Genomic DNA, 20,931 nt, shown 5'->3' with positions numbered 1-20,931 from the left:
ACCTAAGACTTAACTGTCATCGGTGATATTAATGCTGACCTTGCATAACGCATAATAGGGAGGTCCTTGACATTACATGTGTCAATGAGCAGGGGGCAGAACTCTTGAATGACTGGAGAGTCTCAAAAGACAACTCCTTTTCAGATCACATGTACGTCGTTTATAACCTATACGTACCAGTAAGAAAACAACAAGCGGTCTTAAACCGCAGAAAAACAAGTTGGAAAAAATTTGAAACAATATTTTCTAATAATATTTCCGACCTCACAAATCAAATAAACTCGGAACATCAACTTGATAACGTCGTAGACGATATAACTAAAGCATTTCATCGTGCAGCAAAATTAGCCTGCCCAANTAATGAAGCTAAGAGATCCAACTCTTGGAGTGAATTTAAAGACTGGCAACGCCGATTTAAGTAGGCAATAAGAGACGCTTCCTCCTCATGGAGGAACTTCTGTCAGAAGATAGAAAGTACTTCGGAGGCCAGCAGACTGCGCAAAATACTATCTATGAGTCCCAGCAATATTAGCTGTCTCATCAAGGAGGATGGTGATTGGACAACTAGCAGCGAAGAAACTCTAGAGCTTCTTGTACAGACGCACTTTCCGGGTTGCCTCCACAGTAGAGTCACAAATACCCGAATCATAGGCAACCATGATGACATTCCAGCGAATATCATAACCGAGGAGAACATAAAGCGTGCTATTAGCAGCTTCCAACCGTTTAAATCTCCGGGACCAGATGGCATTATTCCCGCTGACCTACAGCATACAGCAGGAATGATTGCACCCATACTCGTACCAGTCTTTGAAGCAGTGTTACGAATGAATTATATATCCCACAAATGGGAGGAGGTAAGAGTAGTTTTCATTCCCAAGGCAGGGAAAACTACACACACGAGACCAAAAGACTTCAGACCAATTAGTCTGTCGTCTTTCCTGTTGAAATCTCTAGAGAGACTAATAGATGGGCACATTACAGACAAGGTGGGCAGCAAACTTGCGGCAGCCCAGCATGCCTACAACAAAGGGAGATCAGTCGAAACAGCACTCCATTCTTTAGTGCACACAATTGAAAGATCACTTTATTACAAAGAATACACCCTCGCGGCCTTCCTGGACATCGAGGGTGCTTTCAACAATGTATCTCCTGCAGCGATTATCTCATCTCTGATAAATCTGGGAGTAAGCAATTCACTAACCTCATTTATTGAACGAATGTTAATCGGCCGAGAAATAAGCGCAGGATTAGGTGAATCAGTAATAAAAAGGTTCCCCGTCAGGGGTACACCCCAGGGGGGAGTAATATCACCGCTCCTGTGGAACATAGCAGTAGGCAGCCTTCTTTGGGAACTTGAAGACATTGGCGGTCAGATAATTGCATACGACGACGATATTGTAATAGCTATCTCGGGTAAACATCTCTCAACATTGACAGATCTGATCCAAAGATCCCTCAACAAACTATCCCTGTGGTGTAACAGGCGAGGACTGGGAGTGAATCCTGAAAAAACAGACCTTGTGCTGTTCACCAGGAAGCACAAGATACCTGATCTCGGGAACATAACTCTAGAGGGCAACACCCTCGCAATAAAGGAAGAGACCAAATATCTAGGTCTCATAGTAGATAGGAAACTAAACTGGGGGCCCAACGTTGCCGGTAGAGTGCGCAAAACAACAGTGGCACTATATTCCTGCAGCAGAGCAATAGGGAAAAAATGGGGGATGGAACCCAAAATAATACACTGGCTATACACGGCGGTGGTTAGGCCAATTCTCTATCACGGTATAGTGGTATGGTGGAACGCCCTTGGGAAAGGGGTAAACTTCAAAAAAATGGACAAGGTTCAAAGGCTTGCGTCCACACTCATAACTGGTGCGATGAGAACAACACCATCCAAGGCACTGTATGCCCTACTGAATTTTCTTCCGGTGGACCTACATGCCAAACAAGTCGCAAGTGGCGCGGCAATTCGAATGAATATTCTAAATAAGTGGTCAAATACCAGTTATGGTCACGGTAGAATATTAACGGAAGTTCCGGGGCTACCCGGATTGGTGGACTATGCACTTCCGGAACCTGCACCCGCTACAGCGTTCGCGACCCTCCTACCCTCAACGGAAGAGTGGAATCATGACGTTGTAAGTAGTGGAGAGTCCATCCATGTATACACAGATGCCTCAAAGCTCGAGGGTAGGGTTGGAGGAGGTGTATATTCCCATCACCTGGGAATCTCCCTCAGCTTTCGTCTCCCGGACCACTGTAGCGTTTTTCAGGCTGAACTGATGGCAATCGACAGGGCCACGAAACTGGTAAAGTGTGATATGATACCCCAAGTTGATATCTACATCTTCACTGACAGCCAGGCGGCAATAAAGTCCCTCACGAAGCAGTCGACAACCTCCATGGTAGCCATTAAATGCCGCTCATCTCTTAACGAGATGGCTGAGTCATTTCGCCCAAAGGTAATATGGGTTCCGGGACACTGCGGCATAGAGGGGAATTGTAAGGCCGACGAACTGGCGCGACTTGGCACGAAACTTCCTTTTGAGGATATAAATGACGAAATAGGAATACCCTTGCAAACTTGTAAGCTACTTATCTCCGAGAGGCTCACTAAAGTAGCGAACGAAAGGTGGCAGGACGAAATCACCTGCAAAACTGCCAAACAATTATGGCCGGTGCTCAGCGCCAAACGCACTGGCCTACTACTGAGTCTAAATAAGTCCAATATTAGATTATTAGTATCCGTCATAACAGGACACTGCCTAATTGGCAAACACGCCTATCGACTTGGCCTACGCTCACATGACTTCTGTAGAAGTTGTCAAGATGAAGAAGGAGGAAACGATTCTGCACCTGTTGTGCCAATGCCCTGCTCTATCTAGACGAAGACTCTCCACTCTCGGTAGGCAATTCTTCGACAACTTGGAGGACCTTAGATGCGTCGAAATCAGGGATCTTCTAAAATTCGTTCAAAGTTCAAAATGGTTTTAGGAGGGATTGGGAGTTGCTGACCCAACATGCGGCATCACAATGGGCCCTGAGCCTAAGTGTGTCTTATAGACGACCGCGACAACCTACCTACCTACCCTTGCATAACGCTTGACAGAAGAATTTACTATTAAATTGCAAAGTCAGAATTATTATCAGTGATGGCTACGGTGACCATCCGTCCTGTATTTTACGGGACAGTCCTCTTTTTTGACCCATTCTCCTGGTAATTTATTTATTTTGTACGGGACGCCAAATGTTCTGCATTTCTCTTAATGTCCTGTATTTTTCTCGTATTCGGTGTTTCGACGCCTTAACAGCTCATTAAAATGGCATGCCTATGAACGAGTTTTAAGTGATGTTGCTATATGATCCTAATTTTTTGTCCATAAACAGTTATGATTTTCTAATCTGAATGCCTGGAATTCGAATCGAGGAATACATACAGTGACAAAAATAGAAATTAGGGCTCGACATTTGAGTAAGTTTTAGCTATTTTTCCTTAGTTTATTTAATGTTTATTATTAATTTTATGAAAGTAAAGCGATTTTCCTAACAAAAACCATATAATACAAATTTTCAACTTTGTGCAAAAAAACTATAAAAATTAATTCTGCAAGGTTTCACCAAAATTTCAATCTTTTGAATTAGAATCTTTAGAAAAAAATTTGGTTTGCAGTTTTGTAACTCATTAAAATTGAGTATTATAAAGTGATAAGCTTTAGCGACTTAAAAATACACTTTATTATACTAAAATTTAACGAATTTTTTTAACAAATTTTACGGGGTAAAAATCTCGAGAAAATTATCCTACACATTTGTTATGTTACTATAAGGATACTATTTCAGGGCTAATAGATCTAGGATCATTGAAGAAGGCTTTAAGATCTGCAAGCTGTTGTGGTACAAATTTGAAAAATTAATTTTTTCCCCCGTATTCGGCTCTCATAAATATGGTCACCGTAGCGATGGCAGGTAAGTCCCAGATGGGTTCTAACATCACAAAGTAGTTTTTGTGAAAATTGCAGATGAAATACCCTCTGAATATAAGTCCTCGATATATACAGGTAACATTTTATTAAATAAATACATTTTAATGTAATATTTCAAAATGCTCTTGTGGGAATGTTCAAAATTAATTTAAAGCAGAGATTGAGCATTTTGCGCTATTTGGGGATTCTAAGCAATATTTCGGTATTGTTTCGGAATTTTTGGGACTTCAGAATTGTCGAAACTGCTTCAATATTTTAAGGAATTTCGGGACTGCTTCGGGATTTTAGAGACTATTTCGAAATTCTCAGGACGATTTCAGGATATTCGGGAATTATTCAGATATTCGGGAATACGTCAAGATTTTAGAAATTTTCGGGACTACTTCGTAAATTTTTGGACTCTTGGGATCATTTGGAAATTTTCGGAAGTATTTCAAGATTGTTTCCCGAAAATCCCGAGGAGGCACCGAATATCGCGATATAGTCTCCACAATCCCGAGACTGCCGAAGTAGTCACAACTGTTCTGAAAATTCCGAAGTAGACGAAAATATCCAGAGCTGGTCTTGAAAATCCAGAACATACAGAAAGAGTCACAGTAATCCCGAAATAGTCCCGAGAATCCTGAAGTAGTTCTGAAATTCCTTAAAAACGACGGTGATCTCTTCACAACTACGCCTCGATTTGCTTTTCTGAAGAGATACCACACTTAGCCCATGCTGACACATTGTGTGTATGTGTGTGTGTGTGTGTGTGTGTGTGTAATACACATTGTTGACTCTTAACTTATGACTCCAAAACTGACACAGTTTCAGACTTCTTGTCTATGTCGAAGGTAATGAGGAAAATCGTCACTTCTCTCTTGGAGAAGATGCTTTAGTACTCTAATGCGATGTACGTATATTCAATTCTCAAGTTCTTGGAAAATACATAAGTGGAATAGGAGTTAACGAGCTTGTTGACAATGCAATTCTCGCATTGAATTACGCTGGAAAACAAAATGAACTTGAATGCGAAGCCCAATACACGTGACCTCCGAAGGGTATACAAGTTTAATTAGAATAAGTAACATGTATCTGATCGGGGTTACCTAGTCCCTAGCTACTTAGCGGCGAAATAGGGGTAAAATAGCTACCTCACCGTCAATCCAAATAAGATAGAACTGGTCTTATTGAATTGGAAGCGGAAGGGCACTAAATAAAGTGTTTCTTCGAAGGGGATGTTCGCCTGCAATTTTCAAGCCGGTTCAAACCTGAGAAGCACACTATAATAGAAAGCTGTCATGGAAAGCTAACAGTAAGAAAAGAGGGAGGAAACTCATTTACCAAGCCTATTAAGATTCTTAGACGTTTAGATTTCCTCTTTGAATACACGAATCACTGCGTCTCGTAAATTTCTCAATTTAGATTTTTCTTTTTACATTTTGCGTTGATGTTAGGTAGGGTTGATCAACACCACTGAAGGGAGGGAGCAGTGAATATTTTTCCGGATGTGTCGAAATTTTATACTTAGAAGGGTGGGCGAAGCAGTCTTTAGTTATTAGCTTTTCATACACGCCAAAGGATCTTGTAGCCTTTTTGAGGAAAAATTATCTGTGACATCAATAAGTGGATTAAACGTCTACTCTTTCTATTACGTCGGAATTTGTTCCAACTAAACTTTTGTATATACATTTGTACATGAGAAGTAGGTTCCCGTGCCATTTCGGAAAACTGTATGATTTCCGAAATTATGAGAAAGTATACATGAAACGATATCATCGCTTAGGAAACGGCTGGACAGATGGGCGACATGTCAGCTCAATTAATTGGTAGCGATCTTGGAAGAATTTTGTCCGATCGGAATTCACGCAGCAAGACATCCACGACGCTAAACTTTAGGAACTCTCAGGAATGGATATAGATAAGCCCTCTGCGGAACTTCGCTATTCACCAGCGATGTTTCATCGATAATGCCCAATTGTGTCGCTAACTGGGGGCGACTAGCCAACTTAACCTAACTTAAGACGTAGCGCTTAAAAAAACAATACATTGATGCCAGTTATTTACTTAAACTACTCAATTATCCATTTCATTTGGTTCACCGCTCGAAATTCGCCACCGACCTGCGCCACTCGAACGGTAATAAAGCAGAAATGCACTCCACTACGTAGGCCCAGCTACATAGCTATTAATAAATTCCTTAATAACTTTAAATCTTAAAACTTTCTATACAGGAATAGCCGTAAAGACAACACTCTCATTACACAAAAATAATCTATACGAGTTTTATAGCTTCTTCACTTCACTATTTCAAGTACTTTCGTACTAAAAGCCAAAAACAAAAAAAAAGTGTGAGAATGCCCTCGCTACGATATTGCCTGCCAACACTTTGCCAAAAGATAAAATCTTGCATCGTTTGCCAAATTGAATTCAAGCAAAAAGAGGAATATTAAGGAATATTAAGGAATATTAATAAAATGCCATTCGAAAGCAGAAGCTCGATTACACACAAAATTGTTTACGAAAAAAAGGAAAATGAAAAATTTTGCATTAACTAACGATTAAGTCGTCCTAAGCATACATATGTACATATGAACATACGTATACAAACACGCATAAATGCACCTACATAAGTACATTCGTGCCAACAATATGCACAAATACTTATTCAAGTTATTTTAGAAGTAAAAGCATTTTTTTTTTTCACTTTTTACAGAGCTACGCCATTGGCACAATCGCAGCAGCTTTCAAAATCAAAATGCAATCGAAGATTTTACCAATTCCAGCGGCGCACATTCAGATCGTTACGGAGAGGATTTCAGCTTGTTCAGCGCCTATGCCAATAATAAAACTTTTACGAATTCACTACAACGCGCAGTCGACAGAGATGAGCACAACTACACCGAGCCAAAATACTATTTGGGTGAGTCGAGTAACTAAAAAATTTTTTAGAAAATTTTCGCAAAAGAAATTTGATAGCAATCACTGAAAATTACGTATAATTTGAGTTTAGAGAATTTGCTTTCCATGCAGACAGTCATTATGTATATTGTAACTACGCCCCTCTACTTGCAGGCGATCTCATACCTGGCACTTATTGCTCGCGCATCTTCAGCGATTGTGACAAGAAGGCGTGTCGCTTGCAATCGCCCAACTATCCGGGCATTTATCCGCGCAACCTCACCTGCTACTATGCGGTGCGACAGGTGAGTGTGGTGTTATTATGCTAAATAAAACATGAATAGAATATTTGATTACCACCTACTACAATCAATTAAGTAAGCAATTAAGAAAGCAAGTGAGCGTGAAATTTCCAATCAACACCTAGAAAGTAGAAGGTGATGAATTGAGTGGCGGTCGAATTTTATTTCCATAATCACTCCAATCGGGGCAAGGCAATTGGTGCAAATCCGGTGCTCGCTTAGTACGTAAGGTCACAGTTATTCAAATTTGATTTAATTTAACTAAAACATTGGTTCGCAATTCGTTTTCAACAGCCTTTTACTTACCCGAACAAATAAAACTTCCGATTAAAGTATAGCACACAAAATCGCCATTTTTAGCGCACGGCAAGGAAATACTGGCTCAAAATACTAAATTCACAAATAAATACGTATCTTTTTATAGCATGTAAGACGGCCAAAGAAAATCAGTAAAGGTAGATAGGGAAAAATGCCGGTGTAAATCATTGCAAAGACAACTCAAGCAAAATTCGAGCACGGAAATCTCAAAAGCAAAAAAAATTAATTAATACTACTTGCCGGAAAATGCTAACGAAGTGGTCAAAGGTACCAAAGAACCGTTTGTTTGCGCCTTTTGTGGAATCGCCATTGCGCTTAAATGGACATAATGCTTTGAATGGAGCAGGAGAATTTTCTGCCAAAGGAAAAAGTATATATAAAGTGAAAGAAGTGAAATAAACTAAAGTTAAGTAAAATAAAACAGATAACGGTGCGCTGAATAAATCAATCCCAATCCCAATACAGTTGTATGCCGCCGCCTCCGGACGGCAAATGATTTCAATGTTCCATGAAATGCTTTTTTTCATGTCAGAAATACAATCGGAGGTTTGCCATTGCCTGGCGGGGTGCGACTGCTTAAAAAAAAACTTTTTTGTTTGGATGTTGCTGGAATCAAGGATCGAACTAAGGACCTACCGAATGGTAGCGCAGACCTCTTACCACTCGACCACGGCGGCCGCCTAGACCAATGGCTAGGTCTATCAGCCCGAAGTTCAGAAAGCGTGCAGGATGGTAACAGGTGCAGAAGTCCATTCATGTAAGAAATGTTTTTGATCGTCATTCACTTTTGCATCCTTACTCAAGCAGATTACCACTTCCGGTGAGTGTTTACACCAAGTATGCTCTGGTTAGCGGCCGAAAATCCGTTTGGAAGCGAGTCAATTTGAGAAGGCAGCCAATGGATTATGCGCTAGGCTTAAGAAAAAAATTAAGCCTCGGCTGAGGCCCCCGTTTGTTATGAGGACCACAGTAAACGTGCAAAATACTGCGATTTACGGCCATGCACTTGGAATGTCCGGATCCTTAATGGGGAAGGGCCCTCTGCTCGGCTAGTTCATGCCCAAGGCGAAAACTAAGGCTAACATAAGCAATTTTAAATCCTTGATTGCATCTTGGCTATCGAAATTGATGTTCACGCTTCTTTTATATAATCCAGTGATGCGAAGCTAGTCAACTGTCTCTTTCATAGCGGCGCCTTTATCTGAAAATCGATGCAGAAATACGAAGCTTTACGAAAAGTTCCTAGCAGAATGTAGCTGCTCCAACTTTATGGTATAACTGCAGGCCACCATTGAAAATGTTAATTAAACCTCTATTTCAGGGGCTTTCACTCTATTCACCTCATAAACGATTTTTTGTAGAGAAAGATCACATCGGAGCCAAACTTGGTATGCACCCTCCCTCCTTGATGGAGAAACCAGCGCTTCTATCGGCCGCTGTTTTCATGAACTCTAACTTCTTCACCTTTCTAGTGAAATCTACCAGTCAATAACCCAATTAGTAAAAATATTATCTTATGCGAGAGGTCAGAGCTCTTTGCTATGGTACGTTTACGCGGTACAGAACAACTGATGCCTCTTCTACCCACTCCTCATAACTTGGCCTTTTGTATAGAATCGCACCTAAATACTTGAGAGAACAAATGTAATGCCACCGATCGAGGGAAGCTGAGTATTTGGTACTTTCTATCTGCTGGCGAACAGGACGATGAGCTCTGTCTTTCCGATTTGATAATACCTCAATACCAAAATGGGGTTTTTTATGAATAAAAATAGTTTCTTCAAGAACTTTTTGGAAAAAATCCCCTCAGATGACAAAACAGATTAATTTTAACAGGTCTGCATAAAAATATTTAAAAATCTTTTCAACGGAATCGTAACAAGAGGTTTTTGATGCTGTTTTCTTTTACTTTTTTCAAAGATTGATTTACCCAAAACTTGAATAACTGCTAAGCTATTCTGATTTAGACTTATGGGGTATCATAAGAAAGGTATTTTCCCACTCTTTTTATTTCTGTGCAAAAAAAAAGCTATTCATATCCCTTTTTATCAAATACCAATACATCTTAATTCAACTCGGAATGACGCTCGTTCATCCTACCTTTCTCTTGCATCCTTTGAATGAGTTTATTAGCAAGGAAATAAAATGGGTGAAAAAATACCTTTCCAATCATTACTCACAAGTCTAAATCGGAATAGTTTAGGTTCGGTTATTGAAGTTTTTCGTATGCCAATCTTTGAAAAAGGTTAAAAAACATCATCACAAAATCTCGTTATTACGATTCCGTTGAAATTTTTTTTTTTTTAATTTTCATAAATATTCTTATGCAAATTTCTTAAGCGTAAACCGTTTTGTCATTTTTCCAAAAAAAAATCTTTAAGTAACTATTTTGATTCATAAAGAACTACATTTTTGGAGGTACAGTGGAACCCGCCAAAATTTTTGTGCACCGTGAATATTTCAATGTAATCTGAACGAAATCCCTCTTTTAAGTACTTCCCCGCTTATTTACCCAACCCTCCTAAGAACCTACATTTTTCGTATCACATATACCATTTTACGTACAATTTTGCGTTTTAAGTGCTCCCGCAACACGTTCGGCAAAATAATTCTAAAAATTCAACGGTAATTTTCAGCCACTTGAAACTTGCACATTCTTACACTAAACTGAATGAGCCGTAGCCATTTTTTTGTATGGGGAATGATGCAGTCTAATGTACATATGTAGTAAAAAGAAGATATTTTCATTTCGAATCCAATAAACTAAATATCTGGCCCATGCAGAAGCCTAAATACTAAACTTTTTTTTCTGATATCACATATACGCTCAGGTTTCCTACATAAAGTAACGAAATGAAACACATAACTTTCACCATAGCATATGCTGCAGCCTTACCTTCGCTGGCCTTACATCCACTTAGTTTACTAATACAAAAATATACACATGGCTATGTATGTAAGCACTGTGACTAAACTAATGGGCTTTTTTCTTATTAGGTACTATTTATAAGATTTGTCATATCCTACGCGCAATTTGACCACAGCCAAGTGCCTTTTCGCTTGCTAGTTAAACAAGCAACAGCAGGTCAAAACCGAATTAGGCCACACACACTACATAATGGGAGCTTCCATTAATACATACATTAGCTCTTCTAAGAAACAAAAAAGGTCATAAAGCCATTGTCTTCATTCAGGTATTAAATAACTAAACACATAAGCGAATGAATGAGTGTCTGGTGTATGATACTCGTATAAAAGAAGTTTAACAAAAGCCTTGGCTTGTTTACTTCGAAATTCTTCGCAGGGCTCTTGATAAAATGCACCATAAGTAGGACATTTATTTTTATGTATCATATCTTTAGTTCGGCTGCTTTAATGGATCATCAAGTGCAGATGGTAGCGGTGGGAAGCTATTCAGTTCATTATGCATGGGAGACTTCTTACTGGTGTGTGGAGAATTAGCGCTATCAAAATAATTGTCTTTATACCTCAACTCCACTTACCACAATGTACTCGCATGTAACTAAGTAACTTCTACTAAGTATTTCTTTATGTCTTAATGTAATGTTAATGTATGTCTTATATGCAGGATAAAGTAGAAATTATGCTGATCATCCTGATGCCCTTATTCAGCTGATTATCTTGTTTCTGTCCAACTTTCAGTGTTATGAAGGTCTGGATATTTTCCAATTATAAAATTTCGCAATGAAAATTATATTCCAGGACATAGTCAATATGTGTGCCAAATTTCAACTAAATCAACGATTTCTGCTGGAGCAAGTACTTACATTTGTAGCTAGTTTTTATATAATAACATAGTACTTTGTACATTAGACTCGTTGCTACTATTTTTTTTTTTTTTTTCAAAATGCAAAATTTTCGAAACAGTGCAAAAATACGCCTGGACATGTATGTATATTAGACTGCATCACCAAAAAAAGTTGCGGTTTTTCCGCCCGGATTATAAAACCTATTATATTTGAAGACGTCCACCAAAATATTTCGGAAAAATATTAAGATTTAAGCGAGCTGGACAGATTTGAAAATACCTCCAAAAATGAAGTTTTTTATGAATAAAAATAGTTTCTTAAAGAACTTTTTGAAAAAAGTCCCCTCAGATGACAAATTAGATTAAGCTTGAAAAATCTGCATAAAAATATTTAAAAATCTTTTTAATGGAATCATAGGAATGAGATTTTTGATGCTGTTTTTTTACTTTTTTCAGAGATTGGTTTACAAAAAACTTGAATAACTGGGCCAATAGGGCTCTGATGTAGACTTATGGGATATCGGTGGAAAGGTATTTTCACACTGTTTTTTATTTCTGGCCAAAAAACCCTCATTCGTGTCCTATCTTGTTTTTTCGAATACCAACACAACTTAATTCAACTTTGAATGACGTTCGTTCATCCTACCTTTCTCTTCCATCCTTTGAATGAGTTTATTGGCAAAGAAATAAAAAGGGTGAGAAAATACCTTTCCGAGGACACCTCTTAAGTCTAAATCGGAAGAGTTTAGGTTCAGTTATTCAAGTTTTTCCTATACGAATCTTTGAAAAAAGTTAAAAAATAGCATCAAAAATCTCATCATTACGATTCCGTTCAAAATTTTTTTTAAATATTTTTATGCAAATATTTTAAGCTTAAACCGTTTTGGCATTTGAGGGGCTTTAAAAAAAAATCTTTAAGAAACTATTTTTAATCATAAAAAACTCCATTTTTTGAGGTATTTTCATATCGGTCCAGCTCCCTTAAATCTTAATATTTTCCCGAAATATTTTGGTGGACGTCTTAAAATATAATAGGTTCTATAATTCCAATGGAAAAATAGTACCGATTTTTTTTTTTGTATGGGGAGTGATGCAGTCTAATGTATATATATCACTCATACGTAGACTGGAAAAGTAGTTATGAAATTTCAAAATTCAAACAATTTTAAATCTGTGTTATTTATATGGAAGTTAGAAATTCGCGATGAGCAACTCTAAATCTTAATATTAGGGGCTGCGCTTTTGATAGGCGTGTTTTTTCACTTTCCCGAAAATATTTAATTTACTTATTTATTTAGAAATAAAAAAGATTGTCGGAATTTTTTAACCAGTCTACAGTACGTTTGTATGTACATATACAAATTTTTCAAATTAATACTATTTTTTACAACCCCATTCAATATCATTATGGAAAGTTGGCAACTTTCTCTTAAAATTCTTTCAAAATAATATCGCTATTGCAGTATTTTACTTTACTAATTGCTTAATGTTAGGCTTTAGTCGTAAACAGATTCAATAAGTAAATAAAGAGCAAAAAAAAATTATTGAATTTGGCTATTTAAACAGGCGTATGCATTTTCGAAATAAAGCTTTACTAAATCCCTTTCGTCTAACACCTATTTTGTACTATAAATTAAATTCAATTTAATTATTTAAATAGCGCTTTCTTAAACCTCTTTCGTCTGACAGCCATATTTTAATTATTCATAAAATTATTCATTAAACTGAATTTAACTTTTTTAAACAAGTGGCAACACTCTAGTGAAGTTTTTTTTGATACAGCTGTTATACACCACCATATTTTAATATGTACTGCATTAAGTAATTAATTCAATTTAATTTTACTTTTTGAACAGGTGGCAATCCCCTTAAAAATATTTCCCTAACCTCCTTCGTTTCACACACATATCTAAATATTTAATTTAACTTATTATTTAGCTTCAAGGTGAATTTTAATATACACTTGCGATCAGCTAATTAAGCCAGCAACATTTTGATTAATTTTGGCTATTTTTCTTTTGTTTATTTATTGTTTATTACTTTTGCATAAAACTCTAGCTCATTATATAACAAACACCCTATAAGTCCACATTTCAAAGACTGTACAAAAATTTAAAAAAAAAAATCTGAAATTTTTCAGCTAAATGTACAAAATTGTCGAATATTTTTGTATGGAAAAATGGGAAATGCAGTCGAAAAAAATAATTATTAAAAATCAACGCGCTTCTTTAGCAACTTAAAACTTACACATTATTAATGAAGTCACCCTTTTAAACAAGAGGCAACCCTCCACAGAAATATTTAAAAAAATATTCTTACACCTCCTCCCTCTGACACCCACATATTATTATTATTTTTTTTATTTATTAATCAAATTGAATTTTACTTTTTTAAACAGGTGGCAACCTAGAAAAATATTTCCCTACCCCATGTTCGCTTGAGGCACATATTTTTACGTTTAATTTAATTAGTTAATTCTATTTATAACCTTTTAACCAAGTGTGAACTTTCCAGAATAACTTCTCTTGCACCCACATCTCAAGTAGCACACTGGTGTATAACTTGGTGTAAATTCACGATTTTTGGTATTAATCTGATTAATTGTACCGAAATTCACAAATTTACACCAACTTATACACCAGTATGCTACTTGAGATATAAATAAATATTTCTTTCAAGTCATAAATTAAACTTAATTTACTTTTTTAAACAGGTGGTAACCCTCTTCAGAAATATATATATATATTTTTTTAATTATACTTACTTCCTCTGACACCCTCATATTAGAATGTCTTTAATTTATTAACCAAAATAAATTTTACTTTTCTAACAGCTGGCAATTCTCTAGAAGAATATTTCCTTACCGCCGCTCGTTTCATATACATATTTTCAAATTTCATTTATTTTACTAATAATATGTATTTAAGTTGATTCTTTAAATAGTTATCAACCCTTATAAAAATTTATGTATTTGAGATTTAGTTTTGTCAAATATTTTTCTTCAGGTGGCAACACTTTTCAGATCATTTTTGAAAAAAAAACTTTATTTAACCTCAGTAGCTTGGCACAAATATTTTAATAAAAAAAAATTCTCTTATGTGATAAATTTAACTGAATTTACTTTTTTAAAGAGATGGCAACCCTCTTAAGAAGTATTTTTGAAATAAGGCATTCTTACATCTCCTTAATCCTTTGTCCAATAAGCAAATCGATTTATTACCGTTATCAAAATAATTTTGAAAGCTCTTTTCTATTCCCTTGACATTTCATTTCTTGGCATTCAAAGACCTTTTACAATGTTTACGACGATATACATATTTTTCAAAGTTGCCTTTGCTAGACACGTTAGCGCTAAGCACTCTTACCGTAAGCAGATTCTATTAGCTATGTTTATAAAAATATACTACATGAATGTATGTACATATATAAATCGGCTAATTATCAAAGGAAATAAATCTGAATTTTTTCGATATGACAATTTTGAAGTAGTTATGTTCGCTTAAAGGAGGAAGAATGCTGACTTAATCCTTTTGGTAATTATCCGATTCATTTGTATGTACATACGTACTTATATAAACTGTACACTGTGCGATGCCGTTTTAAGCTGCTTTGTGAATGACTGACATCAATCTTTACATACATATACACATACATACATATATGTACAAATTTTATAGAGCATTCAAACTATAATGTCTTTCCTCATTTCCTTCCTTCATAATGCAACCGAGTTATTTTTATTTTGACTTTTCGCTTCCTGTATTTTCTTCCACTTTTTAGCATTTTAATTACATTCCGTTTTTTATTTATTTTTTTTCTTCTTATATTTTTATCCAATTCATCATGTTACTTTTGCTGTCAAGTCAATAAGATCCTTTCAAAGCACAACATTATGCCTTTTCTCCTCGCTGTACTATCTATCATTTTCTTGTCATTTTGCTCTTCAAGTTGCCTTTTCATTTTATATGATTAAGTTTCTTGTCATGTCCTTGCTGACGTTAAAGTTGATAAAAAAAATAAAAATGAACACAACTTATTTAAAAAATAAACATACAACGCCAACCTGACTCCTCCCGCACTTTCTCTGACCGCTTCTTCTCATTAAAAAGTATCTTTTCTATCGACTTTAATTTGGTTTATTTGTGTAGGCGGTCGCTAACATTTCATTAACTTTCCTCATTGCGGTCGTCGGCCTTCGTCAAATAAAACAACAATAACGTTCAAGTACTGGTCAGATGTAAGGAAATTAAATTAGCGCCATTTTCTGGCCTTCACCACCAAATTAAATGGACGGTGTAGTAAGTAGATGCGAGCAAATTCTATTTAAAGGTCGAATAAAATTAGCTTAACTTTTTTGGAAGTTTGTTTGCGCAGGAATTTTATCTATGAAAGTATAATATTTTGAACTTTTCGAACTTTAACACTGAAGGGAGTAATGAGAGTAATTAGTTATATTTTACAGAACTACGAGTATTTTAATAAAGTGAATTTATAAAGAGTATTTTTGGAAAAATAAATTCAAAAAATTTTACACTTATTTTAATGTCGGTTTTGTAAACTTACCAAAGTTCAGGATGCGACTGCTATCGGCTATTTTGGGGAAGCACTGAACATCCGTTTTAGGTATACGAACGTTGAAGCTTTTATAGTTGGTCACACAAGTGGCAGAGAAAAAAAGTTGCTCCAGAGGTCGGCAAGTATCCGATACATTTCCATTCACGTTTCAAGCTTACGAAGGACGCAGACAGGCTTATCCTCGGTACGGTTCATTAGGTATCTACGCTGTTTTGGCCCCAAATTAGAAAACATTCCTCAAAATTTTTAATTTACAATAGGATATCTTGAACCTAAAATAATAAATTTGCTACGATATATCTCTGTTATGGAGTAGGTGCCTATATCTAACAGCTAGTTGTCATTAGAGTAATACAAGGCTGGTATCAGGAAATTCGATGGCAGGGGCCTTGCTGTAACCAAACTGACAGCCAACAAATCGTTTCAAGAGCAGGTCTAGTTTTAGCCGAGACCATTAGCAACATAGATGCGCACTTATCGAAGAAGAACACAGGCGAATGCATGAGCACGAACACACGCCCTCAATCAAGTTGGAGGTGAGAACAGTAATAAATAGTGCGACATAAAACCAACAAGGCTGCTCAAAGCCAGTGGTGAGGAATTGTTGGGGCCAATGTGCCACCTGTTAAGGGCAGTCAGGTTCTATGAACGCATTCTACGTTTTCAAGCCATTACACGGCTGCAAGCTTTGACATATAGAGACGCTTTTGACAGCGAGAAGAGATGCTACCTTTCCGAGATCACGTCTTAATTGCAGATCCCGGCAAAGGTTGAGTGCAACTTTTAAACAAGGCGACAATTAGTGTAACTTTTTCAATCTGATGTTGGACGATATTGACGTCGTCGGTCTGGTCATCAGCACGTCAAGCGCTTCAACATTCAGCTTAGAGAAGATTGACAAAATAGGCGAACGAGGACACGACAAAATACATCCTGCGAGCACTCAGAGATACTTCGCGTATTAGGAGATACGCATTTTTGGCACTCATAACTTGGAGTACTGAAGTACTTTGTCTATTTAGGATCCATTAACACCGCCAAATGTGTCAGCTTAGAGACTAACCAGAAAACCACTTTTGTCAACAAGCGCTAAAGTATCCACTGACTATTACTTAAAAGACGATATGTTCTTGATTGACGTCTATGTATTGGTATTATCATTATATTTTTGCAAAGTTTAAAAATTTAAATATAATAATGTATGGTGACACCAAATTGGTCATAGAAGAAAGCTCAACTTATTCTCCTTCTTCTATTTTTAGTTGAAATAAATAGCACATTTCATTCATTTCTATGGAATTTCATACAATCGAACTAACTACTATGTTATCTCTGATTCAAAATGAAATTACTTTCACATTTTTGCCCACATCCTTTCTTATTTCCCTTTGAAAAACAAAAAAAACACGCATTTATTAAACTTCGCTCAACAGCTGGCTAAGACAATAACAGTAAAAGTAGCAAAAGCAATAAATCACGCGCTGGTTACTTATATTGTACATATATCGAATTCAAAGCGAAACTATTTATTTTGTAGATAGTCAGCAGTTGCAAAATCCAACGAACAGCTGGGCATTTTTAGAGTTTCCCAAGCTGCTGAATGGACAAAGCGGAGACAATCCGCCATTTATGATTTCACGACCGCTGTTTAGCTATGAATTTATGTGATTGTCTTTTCCATTTTCCATTTGCCAATATAAATGAATGAGCGCTCATAATTGCGCAAGGAAAATGCTCTTGCACATATGTATGTATGCTATACATTAATACATATATACATACGTATTTTCACAGCAAAAAGAGCAAGTCATGCAGGTGTACAAATGAAGTCATACGTTTCGCAGGAAAAACCACTGGCTATCATTGGGAGAAGAATGGTTTATCCGTTGTTGGTCAATTGCACATTTCTGCAGTAAAAAAAGTGAAAATTTATCGATGAAAATAAATTGAAATTCCGTAACGGAACTTTCTGCTGATTTCGCAAAAGCTATGTATGTAAATGAATAAAAAGGTATATACAGTGACTCAAACAAGTGGCCACGAGTCGATTTTTTTTTTTAATATTCGAAATGTTGTTCGATATAAATTTTTTGGGTTATTTTTCCATATAAATGACAGTTTTACACTTTATACAAATTTTAGGAAAATTCAAAAAATCTTCATCAAAATTTTTTCCATATAAGCATAAGTTTCTTATGAAATAAAATGCCGTAGGTTCGCAAAAAAATTAAAAAAAAATCAACGCCAGTTTTTTTAAATAGCACTTGTCATATAAAAACAAAACGCGAAAAAAAAATTCTCAAAAATCAACGCGATTTTTCAGCTAGTTAAACTTGCACTTTGTTAGGCTAAAATTGTACGGGCTATAAAACTGCCTACCCAGAAATGTTTTTAAGATTAAGATTAAAAAGTTGAGATACGGATTTTGGTTTAGCTCGAAAAACATTACGAATATTAAAAAAAAAATCTACACATGGTCACTTGTTTTAGTCACTGTAAGTACTCGTACATTCATACGTACATACATACATACATTCATATTGAAAAATTTAGCTTGAAAAAGTTACTGCGAAGTGAGATTTATGGCAGAAAATTTCTTTGAAAATGTGCTTTGAATATGTATTTATAGAAAAATTCTTCTAGTAGCTTTATACATACATTTGTATGATTATTTATAGATATATTTGCACACTTATGTGTGTAGATTAGGCATGTGAATTTTTTCTAAAATTAAATACATTTGGCTACGTGGATATGGTGAAGGATGATACAAAGAACAAAAAAAAAATAACGTTCAACGTGGTCGGTAATGCAGTCCCATCATTTTTGCAACCGCCCGCAGTACCAAGCAGGCACGATTATTCATAAGGCGGACTGGGCTGCATTTGCCGTAGGTAGGGTGTTCTATGTATTACACTAATTATTGTGTTTTATTTGGTGCGGACTAGTAGGACCTTCATCATTCAACTCTGTATCGGCTGAGCTTACCTCAGCATTTGCCAAAACCCACCTCACACATTAATTGGTGTAAGTTGTGCGAAGGTGAGTTGAGGGGAATTGAAGTGAGGTATGGTGAGTTGAGGTGAAATTTGTTGAACAACATAACATAAAATAACATAACATAATACAACATAACATAAAATATCATAAGATAACATAACATAGCATAACATAACATAACTTAACATTATTTATCTCTTAATTCGTATCTTTATCTTTTCCTTTTCCTTTACCCTGATCTGTATCTGTGTCGCTATATTAAGCAAAGAACATAGAAAACCAATAAGGTGCATAGTAGCAGAATACGTTCCAAAAAAACGCTGCTAGAAGTTCACCACTCGGCTGGTTGTTTCCCAATAAACATTGGGATTGGTTAACAATTCGAATATGATTGGAAATCTAACTTTTTTTTTCAAGTCTCTCCTTCGATAACGAATGTGGAATAGGTTAGTATTCGATTCAAGAACTGGGCCATTCTTTATAAAAACGGAACCCTCGTTATCCAATGTATTTTCTCTTCGTTATGAATGCGAAATCCAGCTCATTATCGAATTGAAATTTTAATGAGAGAGAGTGATTGTCTTATGTTTCGCTTCGAGAGCGAGCTGGATTTCAATTTCTCTCTTGTTACTATGGTTTTAATTTTTTTTTGTTTAACACATTTCGAGTGTATTTCCAATACACTATGAACGTTGGAAAACTAAGGTTGGTTAAGAGTTCGGTCTCAGTCCGATATGCATACTGGATATCGAAGGTCATTTTCGAACGTTCGCCAAAATGTTTATAGGGTTGTTTTTGAAGGAAACCTGCTGAATAGTGAACTCCCAGCCCCTGTTGTTGGAACGTGATCTACTACTATGCAATGTAGGAGAAAAGTGCGAAATGTCATGGAAAAAAAATTTGTTTTTACTAAGCTTTGCTAAATTTAAGGGATGCGTTGGGGGGTTAATGGCGGAATGTAATTATTTTTATTATTGATAAACTTATAACTGACGCTAACGCGGGCAAAGTACATAATTGAAGCCATACGGGCTCATAGCCGTAGATGAGAGGCAACTCAGTCCAATTGCATTCCTCGATTAACTTTAAGCTACAATAAGTACTAGAACTTGTGCAGTTTAGCATTTTCATAAAGAGGCGCTTCAAATTTAATAGTCGCATAGATATTACTTCAAAAGTGATTTATTTCCGTAACGTTCTTTCATTGTTGTGATTTCATGTTCCCGCTGTTATCTCACTATTATCAAGACTTTCGTCTCGTTCTTCAGTTCGCGGTATTTTCTAGGCTTATGTGCCTGGCCGACCTGAACCAGGAGGACGTTTCAAATATCAAATATATGTTCATAGTTTCTTATTGCTTATTTTATTCAGGGCATCTATTAAAACACATTATACTTAGGTTTACTAAATCTTCGAAACCTGGTATCTACAATTTCACCATTTTCCCTCTTTTGTATATTGTTAATTTCAGCATGAGGTACCGCATGGCAAACACGCAATGATTTTGGTAAAGCAACCAAAAGGAAATCTCATCTGGATCTCTACTCAAGATACAGGCGCTGGCAGCAAATTGTCGCCCAGTACCAGCGAAAAGGATAAGAAATTTGAGCCTCGTTTGAAAACATGGAGTGAATGCGATAATATTCAGGTAATAAAAACTATTGAATTGCAAATTCTTAGGGATTTGATAACCTGATTGCTACCGACCATTTGATAACCAAAAAAATTTAAAAACACAAAGCAATATCCAGCACTCAAGTAAAAAAAAAAAACATTAATATAAAAAACGCTCGAGAAAAAAAAAAATTCTTTGATCGAAATTTTTAATCAAGGCGAATTCACACAATCTGGAGCTGTTGATTTTTTCGCTTCGGTGACTCGAGATCTTGACGTTGAACATTCTATTTTTTTGCATATTTGTTGTAATTTTTATTGTATTTGTTAATGTAAGCTTTGGGCCTACGCTATCAACTTGTATGAATTCGCCTTGGGTTTCAACTTCCGAGAAAGAAGTGCTTGAAGAAAATTAACAAAAATAATGAGATTTTTCTTTAGAGCTCAACACTAAGGTACAAACTGAAACACAAACTTTAGTTAC

General features: G+C 36.1%; 1 protein-coding gene across 1 annotated transcript; it reads left to right on the top strand.

Moving 5' to 3' along the window:
• Window positions 1-512: 512 nt before the first annotated feature.
• On the top strand, window positions 513-20,481 carry LOC108373278 (uncharacterized; the record flags this gene model as incomplete). Its single annotated transcript, XM_017629141.1, has 4 exons — window positions 513-857; window positions 6,687-6,891; window positions 7,044-7,174; window positions 20,305-20,481. Coding segments are annotated over exons 1-4 (858 nt in total), but the record flags the coding sequence as incomplete, so codon positions are not given.
• Window positions 20,482-20,931: the final 450 nt, after the last annotated feature.

Source organism: Rhagoletis zephyria, unplaced genomic scaffold (genome assembly GCF_001687245.7).
Source record: "Rhagoletis zephyria isolate East Lansing unplaced genomic scaffold, Rhagoletis_zephyria_1.1 Rzeph_scaffold_06540, whole genome shotgun sequence".
NCBI classification, from domain to species: domain Eukaryota; kingdom Metazoa; phylum Arthropoda; class Insecta; order Diptera; family Tephritidae; genus Rhagoletis; species Rhagoletis zephyria.
This window is presented reverse-complemented; position numbering and strand designations above follow the sequence as displayed.